The sequence below is a fragment of the Pseudonaja textilis genome, chromosome 3 (genome assembly GCF_049901715.1).
Source record: "Pseudonaja textilis isolate UNSWEBS1 chromosome 3, rPseTex1.2, whole genome shotgun sequence".
Taxonomy (NCBI): domain Eukaryota; kingdom Metazoa; phylum Chordata; class Lepidosauria; order Squamata; family Elapidae; genus Pseudonaja; species Pseudonaja textilis.
In genome coordinates this window covers 197200488-197217302 of record NC_141992.1, presented here as the reverse complement: position 1 = coordinate 197217302, position 16815 = coordinate 197200488, and the positions used below count along the sequence as shown (strand labels likewise).

At 41.5% G+C, this 16815-nt stretch overlaps 1 protein-coding gene across 1 annotated transcript in view; it reads right to left on the bottom strand.

The window, feature by feature from the left end:
* The window catches only part of ADGRB1 (adhesion G protein-coupled receptor B1), a 268637-nt gene that overhangs the window by 44183 nt on the left and 207639 nt on the right, over positions 1-16815 (bottom strand). The window contains exons 20-22 of the mRNA XM_087931808.1: positions 10749-10899; positions 3183-3252; positions 1699-1765 (exon numbers count right to left, since the gene is read on the bottom strand). Coding sequence (XP_087787934.1) covers positions 1699-1765; positions 3183-3252; positions 10749-10899 — 288 coding nt within the window. The remainder of the gene's footprint in view (positions 1-1698; positions 1766-3182; positions 3253-10748; positions 10900-16815) is intronic.

Genomic DNA, 16815 nt, shown 5'->3' with positions numbered 1-16815 from the left:
TGACCCTGGAGGCTCTATTTAATTAACATAAGCAATAGCGTTCAGGGCCGCTCTCTTCTGCAATTGCTTTAAAGGGATCAATTAAACTTTGTCCTAGTTTTATTAAATTTTGTGTAAAATTAGCTCTGTACTCATGATTTGCTACAAAACTATGTGATCGGGCTTAGTTTTTTTGGGAGGAAAATAAGGAGAAAAAAAAAATCTGTCTCTGCCTACCAGCATCCATTGGTATTCATCTAGCTAGCATCCTGTCAGTGTGTGAGAGAGTAGAGGGCTGTTTGGAAACTGAAACAGTATTTGCTGGGCGAGCAAGAAGGAGACAGCAAGGAGCCAGGGCTTGGCCTAGCTCAACTATTCTGTACTTAAGCTGGTTGCTGCTCTGAAAATAAAACTGAAAATGAAACTGCTTTCCTCAGCTTGTGTTTTGCATTTGGGACAGATTTCTTTTTCAGGTGGGGAGGGGGAATAGAACTCCTTAGCATCAGAGCGTGTTAATAATAATAATATACAAATTACTGATGCACTGATGGTCATTTTGAAAAATCCTTTCTTAGTGAGCACCTAGAAGCCAAGAGGAATATTCATGCCAAATTTCAAATTTGTAGGCTTTACAGTTCTGGAGATTTTGTGATGATGCGTGAGTGGTATTTCACACGTGCGTGCGTGTGTGTGTGTGTGTGTGTGTGTATGAAATATATTATATATATAATATGATGGATTGCTGAAAATCACAGTTGGTGATGTTTGTAGCTCCTTTCAACCATCTTAATTTTTTTTTAAAAAAAATGCCCCAATGGTTAGTATTTGGCATTGAGCTAGAGATATGGTACAATTTGGTTTTGTGGTTGAAAAGGGACAGACTTAATGACAAATATCTTGATTACTCCCGAAACATGTATCCATCATTCTAAATTCTAAAAAAAAAAAAAAATCCCGTCCATAAAAAGTTTATTCTTTCTCATCAGAGGGTTGCTGAGATTTAAAAAGGTTTCGCTTCTGCCGGGTGAATTCCGATAACAGAATAACAGAGTTGGAAGGGACCATAGAGGTCTTCTAGCCTAACCTCCTGCACAAGCAGGAAACCCTATACAAATAGCTATCCAGCCTTTTCTTAAAAACATCCAGCTCCCACAACTTCTGAAGGGGATCCATTCTACTGATCAATTATCCTCCCTGTCAGAAAATCTCTCCTTAGTTCTAGGCTAGATCTCTCCTTGACAATATTGTCCTTGGTTTGGACTGTAGGTTGATCCTCCTTCTTCTCTATGAAAACTCTTCAAATATTAGAAGTCTGCTAACATGTCACTAGTCCTTCTCTTTGTTAGAGTAGACATTCCCAGTTCCTGTATGGTTTAGCCTCCAGTCCCTTAATCATCTTCGTGGCTCTTCTCTGCTCTCTTTCTGTTCTTAACCCACCCAACTTAAAAGAAAAACGCAACGCAACAAAGTTTTCAAATTTACCCATGGCACTTCCCGTTCTGGATTAATCCAGATTTTTTTTTTTAAAAAAAATGACCTTAATTTAAGGACTTCTACACTCTGTGAGTGTAGTTCATCTCCATAGTTCATGTAGTACTCCATAGTTCATCTTGAGAGGAAAACAAAGATCCTAGAACATGGGCTTTGTAACTTCTTCAGGAATGTGCGAGACATACATAAGAGAGGGGAAATATTGAAAAGGGGGCAGATGTCATATACCAAAACCACAGCGGCCGCTGGTCCCACAAAGGCGTAGAGCAGGCCTCCTTCCAAAGATAGCCAACAGCTAGGCAAGGAAGAAGAAAAGGAGTATTTAGCTCATGCAAAGAAAAACAATAGAACTCATGAGTTTTTCTCCTAAGATGAAACAGCACAGAGAAGACTGGCTAGAGAATAAGTGATACATATAAGCATTCAAAACCTTTGCTAGACCAATACTTGAATACAGCTCATCTGTCTGGAATCTGCACTGTATATCAGACATTAATACAATTGAGCGAGTGCAGAAGTATTTCACGAGAAGAGGACTACACTCCTCTGCTCGCAACAGAATACCCTACACCACCAGGCTTGAAATTCGGGGCTTGGACAAACTAGAAGTACAATGCCTACGGTTGGACTTAAGTGTAGTACACAAAATTATCCGCTACGCATAAGCACACCAACGTGCCTACCGTCCCTGTCCTATTGTTTCTTTTATTTTTCTTATATGTATCCATGTATTCATAACTATGTTTTTACTTATACCTATTATCTTTGTAAGCTATTGACAAACCAAATAAAATAAATAAAAACAATGTCCTACCAGTCAATGACTACTTCAGCTTCAACCGCAACAATACAAGGGCACACAATAGATACAAACTCAATGTAAACCTCTCCAAACTCGATTGCAAAAAGTATGACTTCAGCAACAGAGTGGTCCGTGCCTGGAATGCCCTACCTGACTCTGTTGTTACATCCTCTAACCCGGCATTCCTTTAACCTCAAACTATCCATTATTGACCTCACCCCATTCCTAAGAGGTCTGTAAGGGGCGTGCATAAGTGCACCATCCCTGTCCTATTGTCCCCATTTATTCGTACCAATTTACTGTATTCTTACTCATGTTTATACTTATACCTAATATCTTTATAAACAAACAAATAAGCAATTGACAAATCAAATAAATAAATAAATAAAATAAAAAATAAAAGAAGGAGGGAAAGAAGGAAGAAAGGGGGAAGGCAGAAGAAAAGGGAAGGGGAAGGAATGAGAGAAAAGGGAGGGAGGGAGGAAGGAAGCGGGAAGGAAGAAGAAAAGGGAAGGGGAAGGAAGGAAGGAAGGAAGGAAGGAAGGAGGAGAAAAGCATGGAGGGAAGGAAGGAAGGAAGGAAAGGAAGGAAGGAAGGAAGGAAGGAAGGAAGGAAGGAAGGAAGGAAGGAAAAGAAGGGAGAGAATATCCATTCCTAAGAGGTCTGCAAGGGGTGTACATAAGTGCACCATCGTGCTTACCGTCCCTGTCCTATTGTCCCCATTTATTCGTACCTATTTCCTGTATTCTTACTCATGTTTATACTTATACCTATTATCTTGTATGCAATCGACAAATCAGATAAATAAATAGAAATAAATAACTATTCCTCAATGGCAATGCTACCTGGTATCAAATCTGAATTACTCCTGTTGCTATTCAAAAAGGGAAAGGAGGAATTGCTTACTCACTAGTTCCTGGTGCCGTAGCCCTTGGCTTTAGTAAATCCCACAGAGATTGCAACCACCAAGGCAGGGAGACCTAAAGAGAATCAGTGAAAATGTCATGAGACACGATTAAAAAAAAATAGTTGCACCAAGATTTGTTGAAACAGACAAGAATTTTCCTTGAGAACAAGAGTACTCGTATTCCACACCTAGAGTACTGCATCCAGTTTTGGTCACCACATTATAAAAAAGATGTTGAGACTCAAGAAAAAATGCAGAGAAGAGCAACCAGGATGATGAGGAGACTGGAGGCTAAAACATGCAATGAATGGTTACAGAAACTGGGCCTGGCTAGTCTAGGGAAGGGAAGGACCAGGGGAGACATGATAGCAGTCTTCCAATATCTGAAGGGCTGCCACAGAGAGGAGGAAGGGGTCAAGCTATTTTCCAAGGCACCCGAAGGCCAGACAAGGAATAATGGATAGAGACTGATCAATGAGAGATTCAACCTGGAAATAAGGAGAAACTTTTTGACGGTGAGAACAATCAACAATGGGACAGAAGTTGCCTTCGAAAGTTGTGAGAGCTTCATCCCTGGAGGCTTTCAAGAAGAGACTGGACTGTCACCTGTCAGAAATGGTGTAGGTTCTCCCGCTTGGGCGGGGGGTTGGACTAGATGACCTATAAGGACCCTTCCAACTCTGATTATCTGTTAATTCCCTTATCACCTCCTCCAAATCCATTTTGCCCCTTCTTGGTATGTATGTATGGATGTTATGACCAATATTGGGAGTCCAACATTTATGTTGCTAAACGAGACATTTTTTTAAGTGGGTTTTGCCCCCATTTTATGATCTTTCTTGCCACAGCCGTTAAGTGAATCACTGCTGTTGTTAAGTCAGTAACTCAGTTGTTAAGTGAATCTGGTTTCCCCCATGGACTTTGGGGGAGTCATGTGACCCAGGGACACTAAGACTGTCATAAACAGGAATCAGTTGCCAAGCAACTGAAAATTTTTGATCACATGACCATGGGGGGGGGAAATGCCTCAATGGTCGGAAGTGTGAAAAATGGTCACAAGTCACTTTTTTTTAGTGCTATTGACACTTCAAACGATCACCAAATTGCTGTAATTTTACTTTATTATTTTATTTTTATTTCATTTCATTTCACTTCATTTTTTATTTTATTTTATTTCATTTTATTATTATTTGTTTCATTTCACTTCATTTTATTATTTTATTATTTTATTTTATTATTTTATTATTATTTATTTCATCTCATTTCACTTCACTAGTTTATTTTATTTTGTTTTTTTATTTATTTCATTTTGCTTCATTTTATTATTTTATTTCATTTCATTTTATTGTTAATTATTTCATTTCATTTCACTAGTTTATTTTACTATTTTATTATTATTTATTTCAGTTCAGTTCATTTCAGTTCATTTTATTATTTTATTTTATTATTTCATTTCACTTCACCAGTTTATTTTATTTTAATTATTATTTTATTTTTATGTCATTTCATTTCATTTTATTTATAAAATGTATCTGCTGCCCGCCCCATATCCAACGACTCTGGATGGCTTACAACATAAAACCATTGAAAAACATTAAACTCCTCCATTATAAAACAAACAAACAAACAAACACAGCAGTTACAAAACACAAACAGATGTTAGGATTATGAACTGTGGGATTTTCATTCAACACAACACTGATTTGCGCTGTCTGAGAGATTGCAGGAATTATAATTATCTTGAGAATAGATTTGTGCCGAATTGGGAAAGCTGCTTTAAATGACAAAAAAAAAAACATGTTGCTTCCCACTATAATTAGTTAATTCCTAGAACAATCAGCTTTGGAATAATTCAAAGAATTTACAGAGGGAAAGAGGTAAAAAAAGAGCTTGAGACTTTAGGTAAAATTATTGACTTTTGTTGTTGCTGTTGTTGTCATCGTTGTTGTTGTGACCCTGAGAATACTGTGAGACACGTCCATGGAGGGTTTTTTTTAGTTGTAGAGGCCTTGGTGTTCTCTGAGTTTGGTTCTTTGCTTGCCAATGTTTCATTACCTAGCTATGTAACAGCATCAGTGCTGGCGAGAGTGGTGTTTGCTCTCTGTTCATATAGAACGGAACAGAACAGAACAGAATAGAATTCTTTTATTGGCCAAGTGTGATTGGACACATAAGAAATTTGTACACCTAGTTTGTTCTGCCAGTGTTTGCAGGAGTATGCTTTTTCCTCTTGATTAGGGTGATTTATTGATTTTCTGCCTGATCCTTGGTTATCTGGGTGTTAGCTGCTGGAGATGATGTGTGCTGGTTGTTTGTCTCTTTCTTGGGTTTTCTTTACTGTCTCCTTTGAATGGTGTGTAAATGTTGGTTATCCCTATCTGTCTACGGATGGCTGATTTGTCCGTGTGCCAAATTTCCAGGAATTCCCTAATGTTTTTTGGACTTGGCTTGGCCTAGGATTCCCACAATCTTCAAGCTGAAACTATGCTTGAAGCTTTCCAATTTTTTTTGTGAAATTAGGAAGAGCCGGAATTAGCAAAAGCACCCAGGACAGCAGTACTACACAACCTAAACACTAAGACTGAAACACCCACACTTCAAGCAAACAACCCAGCTCAGAGAGCACCAAGGACTCCACAGTCTTCCTCTTCCTCCTCCTCCTCCACTCTTCAAAACCCACTCCCTAGCACTGGTGATGTTATCTAGTTGGGTAATGAGACGCCTGCAAGAAAACAAGCAAGCTCGGAGAGCGCCAAGGACCTCACGGTCCTCCTTCCCCCTCCTCCTACTCCTCCTCTCTGCAAACTCTACTCCCTTCTAGCACTGATGATGATACCTAGTTTGATAATGAAACATCTGCAAAAAAGCAACCAAGCTCAGAGAGCACCAAGGACCCCACAGTCCTCCTCCTCCTCCTCCACCTCCTCCTCCTCCTCCTCCTCCTTTCTGCTAACCCCACTGCCTTCTAGTACTGAAGATGCTATCCAGATTAGGAAAGAAACATCTGCAAGAAACCAACCAACTTCAGAGAGCACCAAGGATCCCACAGTTCAACCTTTGAGATCCAGGTCTTCTTTTCTGGTGAAAATATTTTTAGTTTCCCTGTGGACATTTACCATTAGCTTCTTCTTTAAGGGCATTTTTTGTTTCAAAAACTTCCCGATTGGACCTCGAGGCTCTGACATTTGAAAGGTATCTCACGGAAGACTAATAACCAGGTACGACCATAGTCCATCAGCTAAGGATGTTGAAATAAAAAAATAATAAATAAATAAAGGTAGCCCTCAACGTTCGACCACAACGGAGCCCCAAATTTATGTATCTAAGCGAGACAGTTGTTAAGTGGATGTTGCCCCATTTTATGACCTTCTTTGCTACCCTTGTTCAGTGAATCACTGCAGTTGCTTAGTTAGTAACACAGTTGTAAAGTGAATTTGGCTGCCCCATGGACTTCACTCGCCAGAAAGTTGCAAAATGGCGACCATTGTAAATATCAGTCAGTTTACCAGCATCTAAATTTTGATCACGTGACTGTGGGGTTGTAAGTGTGAAAAAGGATCATAGGCCGCTTTTCTCAGTGCGGTTGTGACTTGAAATGGTCACTAAATGAACTGTTGTAAGTCGAGGACTACCTGTAGGAGAATGGAAACTTGTCTAGAAGTCCAATCTTATTTAGAAGCAGGATCTGCAAGTGATATTTTGGTTGTCCCAAAGGTGCATTTTTCGGTTGTAAACATGGCCATTTTTCTTGTCGGAGGCCTTTAATTTCTTCTTTCCAACACAATACAGTTCTTTTGTCAGTAGGTTTTTAAATAAAAGGGTTTTTTTGGCCAGAGGCATATCAACTACCCTGGTTGAATCTGGCAACCGTCTTCCCAGTTGACGGTTATTACATTAAGGATATTAAATGACAGTTAAGCCAGGATTACATGAGGTAAGACCAAGAGTAAATAAATTAAAATCCTTTCATTCAATAAAACCAGGCAACGGTAAACAATGAGAGTCTCTAGAGAGAGAAAAACATTGATTTGGCTGGATTGTGTGTTAGACCAAGCAGAATGTAAAAAATCAGTAGTGATTGTCCCAGTAATGATTGCAGTGGAAAGGAATTTCCTGGGTTTTTTCCCCCCAAGATTTTCCCCTCAAACCATAATAAACAACAACAAAATTTGTAGTATCCTTTCATTCAGGAGAGTATAGCAGAATAACGGTTGCAGGAACTGGGCTTGGTTAGTCTAGTGACGAGAAGGACCAGGGGAGACATGATAGCATCTTCCAATAGTTGAGGGGCTGCCACAGAGAGGAGGAAGGGGTCAAGCTATTTTCCAAAGCACCTGAAGGCCAGACAAGGAATAATGGATGGAAACTGATCAAGGAAAGATTCAACCTGGAAATAAGGAGAAATTTTCTGACAATGAGAACAATCAACCCATGGGACAGAAATTGCCTTTAGAAGTTGTGGGAGCTTCATCGCTGGAGGCTTTGAAAAAAAGATTGGACTGCCATTTGTCAGCAATGATATAGGGTCTCCTGCTTGGGTGGAGAGTTGGATTAGATGACCTACAAAGTCCCTTCCAACTCTGTTAATCTAAATCTAAACTTAATCCATCCCACCATAGCCATCTTTTCTAAAATACCCAAATCCACACTTCTCCATATCAGTCTTATCTGAATCAAAGAGTGGGGAGGTAGATGGTGAACATTGGTCCATATAAAATATATGGGGGCTACGGCTAAGAGGGAATTCAAGTCTTCTTCTTTTCTAAGAAGGTAGACCTCAAAATAGAATGCAGGACTTGACTTGAAATCTGTCTGGAGAGAACACCAGTTGTGCCATGGTGATCTCTGCTCAGTAACTGCCAATTATCAATTCTGTGGTTCCTGTTCTTAGCATTAGTTTGTAGCTGTGTTTATCCTTCGCTAAAGACAGCCTTTGACATCCATTTAAGGGGATGATATTGTATCCCAATTAACAATTTCTTCTCAAGGCTAAACATATCTGTATCCAATCTGTTCAAAATGTCTAGGAGGAGCATCAATTTTCTTCTTCATTAAATGATTGATTCACTTATCCCTGAGCTATTTGCTTTCACGATCTCGGGCTTCCTAGCCTTCCCAAGAATAACAGAGTTTGAAGAGACTTTGGAGGTCTTTGTAATCCAACCTACTGCTCACCCTATAATATCATTCTAGGCAAATGGCTGTCCCTTCACAAAAACTTCTAGCGATGGAGCATTCACAACTTCTGGAGGCAAGACATTCTCACTGTCGGGAAATTTCTCCTTAGTTCTAGGTTGCTTGATTCGCTTCCATCCATTGCCTCTTGTCCTGCCTAAAGATGCTTTGGAGAATAGCTTGACTCCCTCTTCTTTGTGGAAACCCTTCAGATATAATAACACTGCTATCATGTCTGCCCTAGTCCTTCTCTTCATTAGTCTACCCAGTTCCTGCAACTGTTCTTCGTATCTTCTAGCCTCCAGTCCCCTAATCCTCTTTGTTGCTCTTCTCTTTTTTTCTTTTTGAAAAAGTTTTTTTTTTAATTTTAACAACAAAGACAGCAAATAAAACCATCTTTCAATTTTATAGTGTGTTGGTTGGGTATGTATATCTTGTGCGCATAATAATGTTATACATTTCTTGTTGTATATTTATAAATCATTCTAATCAACATTTTATATCATATTGTTCAAATATTATATTATTATTAACATTAGAATTGCTATCTTTTAAAAACATATCTCATTCTTACTATATTCATTCTCCTACACATTCAAAATTAATCAATTATAATATAGCATAACTATTACCACATATTTCAATTTCTTATTTTTCTATCTAACCATTCATAAAATAAATCCCAAATCTTATCATACTCTTTTTCCTCATGTTCTCTAATTGTCATTGTTAATCTACTCATTTCTGCACATTCCATTATTTTCTCTTTGTTGCTCTTCTCTGCATTCTTTCTAGAGTCTCCACATCTTTTTTTCATTGTGGTGACCAAACCTGGATGCAACACTCCAAGTGTGATCTTACCAAGGCATTATAAAGAAGTACTAATACTTCATGTGATCTTGATTCTGTCCTTCTGTTGATGCACCCCAGAGACACTGACTATTGCACGTCCAAACATCCCAAATGTTAGGAAAGATTTCTACCCAGGAATCTAAAGGACCAGTGACACAATATTTAGTATTAACCCCTTTAAAACTTCAAGATAAGGTTGCTAATTCTTGAGATTTTTGACTGCAGAGACAGTAGGAGAAGCGCCGGCAGAGTCAGAGGGGCAGAGTTAAGCAAGTAATCAGCCTAGAATCATTACGTTCCCGCAAATGGTCTAAGTCAAATCCTTCATTTCTGCTGAATCTTATCTAGCACCAATTAAATACAAGTGGTCCTCAACTTACAACCATTCATTGATTGACTGTTGGAAGTTACTGAAAAAGCTGACAAAGCACAAAAAAGGGACTTAGGACAATTTTTTCACATGAATGACTGTTGCTGTATCCCCATGGTCACATCATCAAAATTCAGAGGCTTGGCAACTGGCTTATATTTATGATGGTTGCAGGGCCCTGTGGTTATGTGAATCCCTTTTGCAATCTTTCGACAAGCAAAGTCCACGGGGAAGCGTGAATGACTTAACAACCATGTCATTAGGTTAGGAGCTGCAGTGATTTAGATCCAGGTGTGGGCTACTTGGGGTTTGCAGCGGTTCGGGAAAACCTCTAGCTAAGATCCTGTGCAGTTCAAAGAACTCCCAAATGCCACTCCTGGCTGGCCCCGCGCACCCTGCCCCTCCCCTCCCAGGAGTCCCCACGCAGCCGGTTTGGATGCAGGTAAGTGTGGGGCATGCCCAGAGGCTCAGGGAGGGTGAAAAACGGGCCTCCCGGAAGTTTGGGAACGCCAGAAATGGGCCCGTTTCTGGCTTCCAGAGAGCCTCCGGAGCCCAGGGAGGCTATTTTCGCCCTCCTGGAGGCTTGAGAAATGCTTCTGGAGCCCGGGAAGGGCACAAACAACCTTCCTCCCCTGCCATGGTGCAGGAGGCCAACTGGGCCACACCCACCATGGCCACGCCCACCCAGCAATTGGGCGTCAACTGAAAAATATTTCTCTGGTCTTTTAGAGTTGCCAGCAGAAAGGGAGCGGGGGAAGCAGTGCATTCCTTAAATGCTTCTTAGATAATTTCCAGGAAACTGAAGCTTCTGGCGCACAAGATTATTACTCTTGGCTAGGGATGTGTCCCATTGGAGAATACACATCCAGAGATTGGGGGGAAGACCAGGATCAAGGGGGAAATGAATGATGTGTCTCAGGGTTGGCTACACCCAGGTAGCACCGGCATGTTAACTCCTAATAAATGTTATTTTACATCTGAGAGATGTGGCCAGAGACTCACGATTTGAATGAGGGGTGGATGCCGGAGCCCTGAAAGCGGGCAGAGACCCCACTGCTAAAATGTTTGAAGTCCACCCCCCTTTAGATCACATTCCTATTCACATTTACGTATAGGCTACATTGTGAACATAGACCACCACTTTCCCAACCGTTGGAGCGAGGGACGCTTACCCCATCCGAGACACAGGAAACGTTTACGGATGATCCGGTTCCGTAGTCTTCCCGTCACGGCCATGTACGATTGCCAAGCTTCGGTCAGCACCCAGCAGAAGGAGGAGAGGAAGAAAAAATGGAGAAAAGCTGCCACCAAGGTACAGATCACCTGGAGGAGGAGAGCCAAAGGGAGAGAGAACTCAGCAGAAAGAGGAGCAGGAGACCAAGGGGAAGGGCCTGAATAACAGAGTTGGAAGGGGCCCCAGAGGTCTTCTAGTCCAATCCTTGCGCAAGTAGGAAGCTCTATCCCTGCGATGGTGAACCTATGGCATGCATGGCAGAGGTGGCACGGAGAGCCCTCTCAGTGGATACGTGCACCATCGCCAGCTGCCCTTCTGGGTTCTGGCATGCCAGCCAGCTGGTCTACATGAGTGCTGGAGCGCTAGAAAAGGGCCAGAAAAATGTCCAAAAAACAGTGCGTTTGGGGGGCTGTTTTGGGGGCCATTTTCTGGGCAGTTTTCAGGCAATTTTACATGCCAAAATGCCCCCCAAATGGCCTGAAAACATCCCCCCAACGCCCCTCCAAATGGCTGTTTTCTGGGCAATTTTGTGGGCCATTTTCCATGCCAAAAATGGCTCGAAAAACGGCCTGAAAATAGCCCCCAAATGGGCAAAAAAACAGGCCTGTGCACACCGGCCAGCTGGTTCTTTGGTTTTCTGATGCTCCCATGCACGCATGCATGCACATTCCAGTTTGGGAGTTCAGTCCCAAAAAGATTCGCCATCGCTGCCCTATACCATTCTTGGAAAAATGGTTTTCCAGTCTCTTTTTAAAAAACCTCCAGTGATGGAGCACCCACAACTACTGTTCTGCTGTTTAATTAATTAACCGGAAGTGGTAGAAGCAATAGAATAGGTTCAACCACATCTGGTTTTGCAGGAGAATAATAACTTCTGTAAATTTAGACTCAAAGTAGGACACTTCCAGTTATGCAGAAGAATTCAGAGAACAATTCTATAATTGGATGACTTTGGGTCAATCACTAGGAAATGGTGAGCTATAAATCCACTATAGGCATGAAAGCCAACTGGGTGATGTTGGGCCAATCACCAGGAGTTGGGGAGTCTTGAAATCATCAGATGTTCAGATGACATAGAAAGTATGTTCTGTAGATATCAAGAACTCTGAGGCTCTTTTAGGGAGGATTCTACTACAGGCAGCAAATATAGCAGTGGCGGTAGTACTTAGACTTATATACTGCTTCACAGTGCTTTTACAGCCATCTCTAAGTGGTTTACAGAGTCAGCCTCTTGTCCCCAACAATCTGGGTCCTCATTTTAGCCACCTCGGAAGGATGGAAGCCTGAGTCAACGTTGAGCCAGTGGGACTTGAACCGCTGAACTGCTGGCAATCAGCAGTCATCAGAAGTAGCCTGCAATGCTGCACTCTAACTACTGCACCACCACCATGGCAATATACTTATTTGTTTGTGGGTTTTTTTATATCCTACCTTTATTATTTTTGCAAATAACCCAACAAGGCAGCAAATATATCCAGCACATTTCCTTCCCTCCTATTTTCCCCACAGCAACAATTCTTTGAAGTGAGTTGGGCTGAGAGAGAATGATTATCCCAAAGTTAACCAGCCAGTTTTTATGCCTAAAGTGAGAGTAGAAGATCACCCAGGTGGCTTTCATGCATAATGCGGGAATATAAACCATTGTCTTCTGGTGATTGGCCCAAAGTCCCCCAGATGTCTTCTACATCTAAGATGGGACTGGAACTCTCCATTTCCTGGTTATTGGCCCAACATCACTCAGCTGGCTTGCACACCTAAGGCAGGACTAAAACTCAGAGTCTCCCAGAGATTGGGTCAATGTCACCCAGCTGGCTTTCATGCCTAAAGTGGGTGTATAACTCACAATTTCCTGGTGATTGACCCAAGCTGATTTTCATGGTTAAGGTGGGACTAGAACTCACCGTCTCTTGGTGATTGAGCCAAAATCACCCAGCCGACTTTCATGCCTAAACCAGGATTATAACTTAAGTTCTCCCACTTTGTAACCTGGTGCTTTAACCACTAGACCAAACTGGCTCTCTATTCCTTAGAAGACCTGTGTTTGTGACAGGTCTTAGTTAAGAGACTTAACTGAGGGACTAACTACAAATAAAATCTACATATCATAACATTCACTTTTTTATATACAAATACATTTATAGATGCCACATTTTTTGAACATTTGACCTAAACTCTAAAGAAGATGGCAAAACTGAAATGTTCGAATTGTTTCAAGCTTCAGGTGCCTTATTACTCTCGCTCCTTAGTAAAATTGTACTATTCCCCATCAAATGTTGTCCATGGATTTTTAATAATAAAGCTTTTCCTTAAAATGCAAAGGACCAGCTGTCTGCAAGGAGTATTGGTCCTTCTGTTCCCCACTATCCAGTCAGAGCTGAAGAAGCTTCTTGGATGAGAAGGGAAACATCTTCAAAGAAAGGAACAAGAAAGTCCAGTTGCCTGTTGAAAAAAGCACCCCTGGGACACCTATGAATGGATGACTGAGAATCTCCATAGACAATTAGACTTTTCCTTAAACGTACAACTGAGACCTTTCCCAACAAGTGCTGGATTTTGCAATTTTTATGCCGTTTAAGGTCGGTAAGGATCAAGAATAAACAGAATACAGAATACTATTATATAGTATTTCATGAGATTTTTCTAACCCATCTCGCTGCTTTTTCTTCTGCTTTTAGAAGTGAAGCTTTTCTTCCTGTCCTCTGAAGCAGACAATTAATGCTTGACCAAGCATGATTTAGCAGCTGAGAGTATATATGGGGCAAACATTCCCCCTCCCCACACACACTTTCTCGTGATTGACATCAACAATATGTCTCTTTTTCTATACTCCTTTCATCTTCAAAGGGATTTGAAAAGGGAAAAATGGGGGCTCATTTGGAACCTGCACATAGAAAAGTGCACCTTTGTTAGTGGAGCCTGGGAAAAGCAGAGAAAATGTGCAGGAACAGATAAACATAAATCAGGTTACACACACACACACACACACACACACACACACACACACACAGCAGCAGCATTATGTACAAATGTTTAATAATGAAGAGGAATTGCAAAAGTAGGACAAGCTAGGAAAATGTAGAGGAAGGAGTGGCAGAACCTGGGGGCAGGGTCAAAAGAGGGATAAGCCTAGAATCTCTGCAAAGCCACAAACAAAATCCAAATCCTCCCTTGAATTCTGTTGACTTTTATCTCAAAAGGCAACTAGACTTTTTTTTGAAGAAGGAGAAAAGGAGGAGGGGGAGAGGGAGGAGGAGGAGGGAGGAGGGGAAGAGGAGGAAGAGGTAGAAGGGGAAGGACAAGGAGAGGAAGAGAAGAGGGAGGAAGAAGGGGAGGAGAAGCAGGAGAAGAAGAGAAGGAGGAGGAGGAGGAGGAGGAAGAGGAAGTAGTAGTAGTAGTACTACTACTACTAGTAGAAGTAGTAGTAGTAGCAGTTTTGCTTCTCATCCAAAGAGCCTTCATCAGATGGGATTGGATGGCGGGGGGATAGAAGGACAGGTTCTGACAGAATGTGTGTGGGGGTAGGGAATGAAAGGATTGTATTTCTTTGCAGTCATCTGGTCCTTAGCACTCTTTCTGAGAGCCATTGTGCCTTCAGAGTCAGGGCTGTGGAATCTTCTTGGAACTGCCAAAGGACTCTGTTACAGACGGAAGATGTTGCCTATCTCCTGCTTTCTAATTCTTTTAACAGTTTATCCAAGTTTTTATCCCCTATAAAGTGTTTTATTATAAACAGGAGTGAGGATGACTGCATTGTAAGAACACTCTAAAAATCTAGGACAACTGAAAAACAGTCTTGACATCAGCCTGGATGACTTGTAGGTGTGTGGGCTTCTCTTCCTACAATTTTCAGCAAGGACAATGTGGCTGACTCATTTTGGGAGTTGGAGCTTCCACATCTGGGTGGCTCTCATGTTCAAGAACTACCATCCAAGTAATTCTCATCCAGAACTACCCGAGACTTCTCAGAAAACAACAACTGAATGAAAAACGGCTGGCGACCTTCTACCGTTGCACCATAGAGAATATGTTAACTTACTGCACCTCTGTGTGGTTTGCCAATTGCACAATGGTAGATAGGACAGTGCTCCAGAGGGTGAAGGTCATTGCCCAGAGGATCACTGGTTGACCTCTCCCCTCATTGGAAGAGCTTTATAGCTCCCACTGCCTTAAGAAAGTTCAAACATCCTTAAAGAACCATCTCATCCTGGGCAGCCCCCCCGCTTTTTTTTTGAACTATTACCATCTGGCAGGTGGTACAGGAGAATAAAAACAAGGACAAATAGGCTGAAAAGCAGCTTCTATCCCAGGGCAGTAACTCTTTTGAATTCTACTGTATAGTGCAATATTAATGCAATAGCAGGGGTTTTCAATTCAATGTATAGAATGTGAAGGATGTGTATTTGTGTTTTATTTTTTATAGTTTTCTTACATATGGTGTACATTGAAGATGGCATTTAATTTCACTGTACGAAGTGCAATGACAATAAACTAAACTAAACTAAACTAAACTAAATTACTAAACTAAACATGGATCAAATTGCTAGATTCCCTTCCTGGCTCTTGCTAAATGCAGAATATAGTAACTGATGCCAACGCTGGCTTAGATGCCACCAAAAACACAGGGAGAAGAAACACTGGACCAAATAAAATGAGTAGAAGATATAGCCTGCCCTTGACCTCTCCATACCGAGGAATAAAATCAAGAGAAAAGGTGTAATTGTAACCATATAAGACTCTAAGGTCAGAACAATGCAAACCCGGTCCTGATGTTCAACCCAAGACCCATCCTAGTTCAACATTACAGTGGGCAACCAGATGTTCTCAGAGATGGTGGGCCTATGACATGTCACAGGTGATGCGCCATGTCATTTCTGGTGAAACGCCAGGCCTCTGGACCCTCTGGAAGGTGCACAAGAGAAACCTGCTCGCCCACAGCCTCCAAACATGATAAGGCTGATAAAAATCAATCTTGCATGAGTTTTGGAAGCTCCGGAGCCTCACAGGAGCAGGGCCTTCTCACACGACTTCCCGATGGTCCAGAGAGGAAAACCAGGGCGGTCTCTTTTATCCGGTGAGTGTGTGTTTTGCCAGCAGATAGGCAATTTCTGAATTTTTGAAGTGCTCAGATGGCTTGACATCACTGGCCTAGGGTGACTGAAAGCAGAACATCCTCCCCTCCAGGAGGTGACCTGTGCTTGGGTCCATGCTGTCGTGTCAGCTTCTCTTAGTGACAGGGCTACTTGGGGCTGCCCTTGGAGACCATCTACAAGCTCTAACTCACCCAGGATATGTGATTACTAGTTGGCTTCTGGGTGTACTTCAAGATGCTGGTTATCAAGGCATGGGGACTGTCTGAGAGAACCACCTCTCTCTCATCATCTCTACTGTCTGGTATGATCCAGCATTCCAGTAGCTATTCACTGGGTCACATCTGTTGAAGAATGTTATCTCCCAGGATCAAGGAAGTATTCCTAATTAGCTGAATTCCTGTCCTCTGGAATGAAGGTCCATCCCCACAACATTCCCGAGATGTACGGGGCTCCCACCCTTTTATTGCTCATTTGTCAAGAAACTTCTTGAGATGAAGTTGTTCTCTCAGGCCTTGGGAGCAGGGTGACCGTGGGAGTCTCTGTTGTCCTTCTGACATGCTTTGGGTCACTTTGGTTTCCTATATTTTGGGCTCATTTTGAATTATTTGTCCTTCTGGTCAGTTGTATCTTTTATATAGTGATAGGATAGAAATAAAAAGAGAAGATAGAGAGAATAGAAATATAGATATAGAGAGATTAGAAAGTGAGAGAGAGATTACAGAGAGACAGCAACAGAGATAAAGCGATTGAGATAGAAGAGATAGAAAAATAAAGATAGATGATAGAGAAAGGCAGAGATACTGATAAAAAGATAGAGATAGACAGAGAGAAGAGAGAGAAAAATAGAGAGAAAAATAGTTAAATGATAGAGAAAGGCAGAGATAGAGATAGAGATTGAGATAGACAGAGAAATAT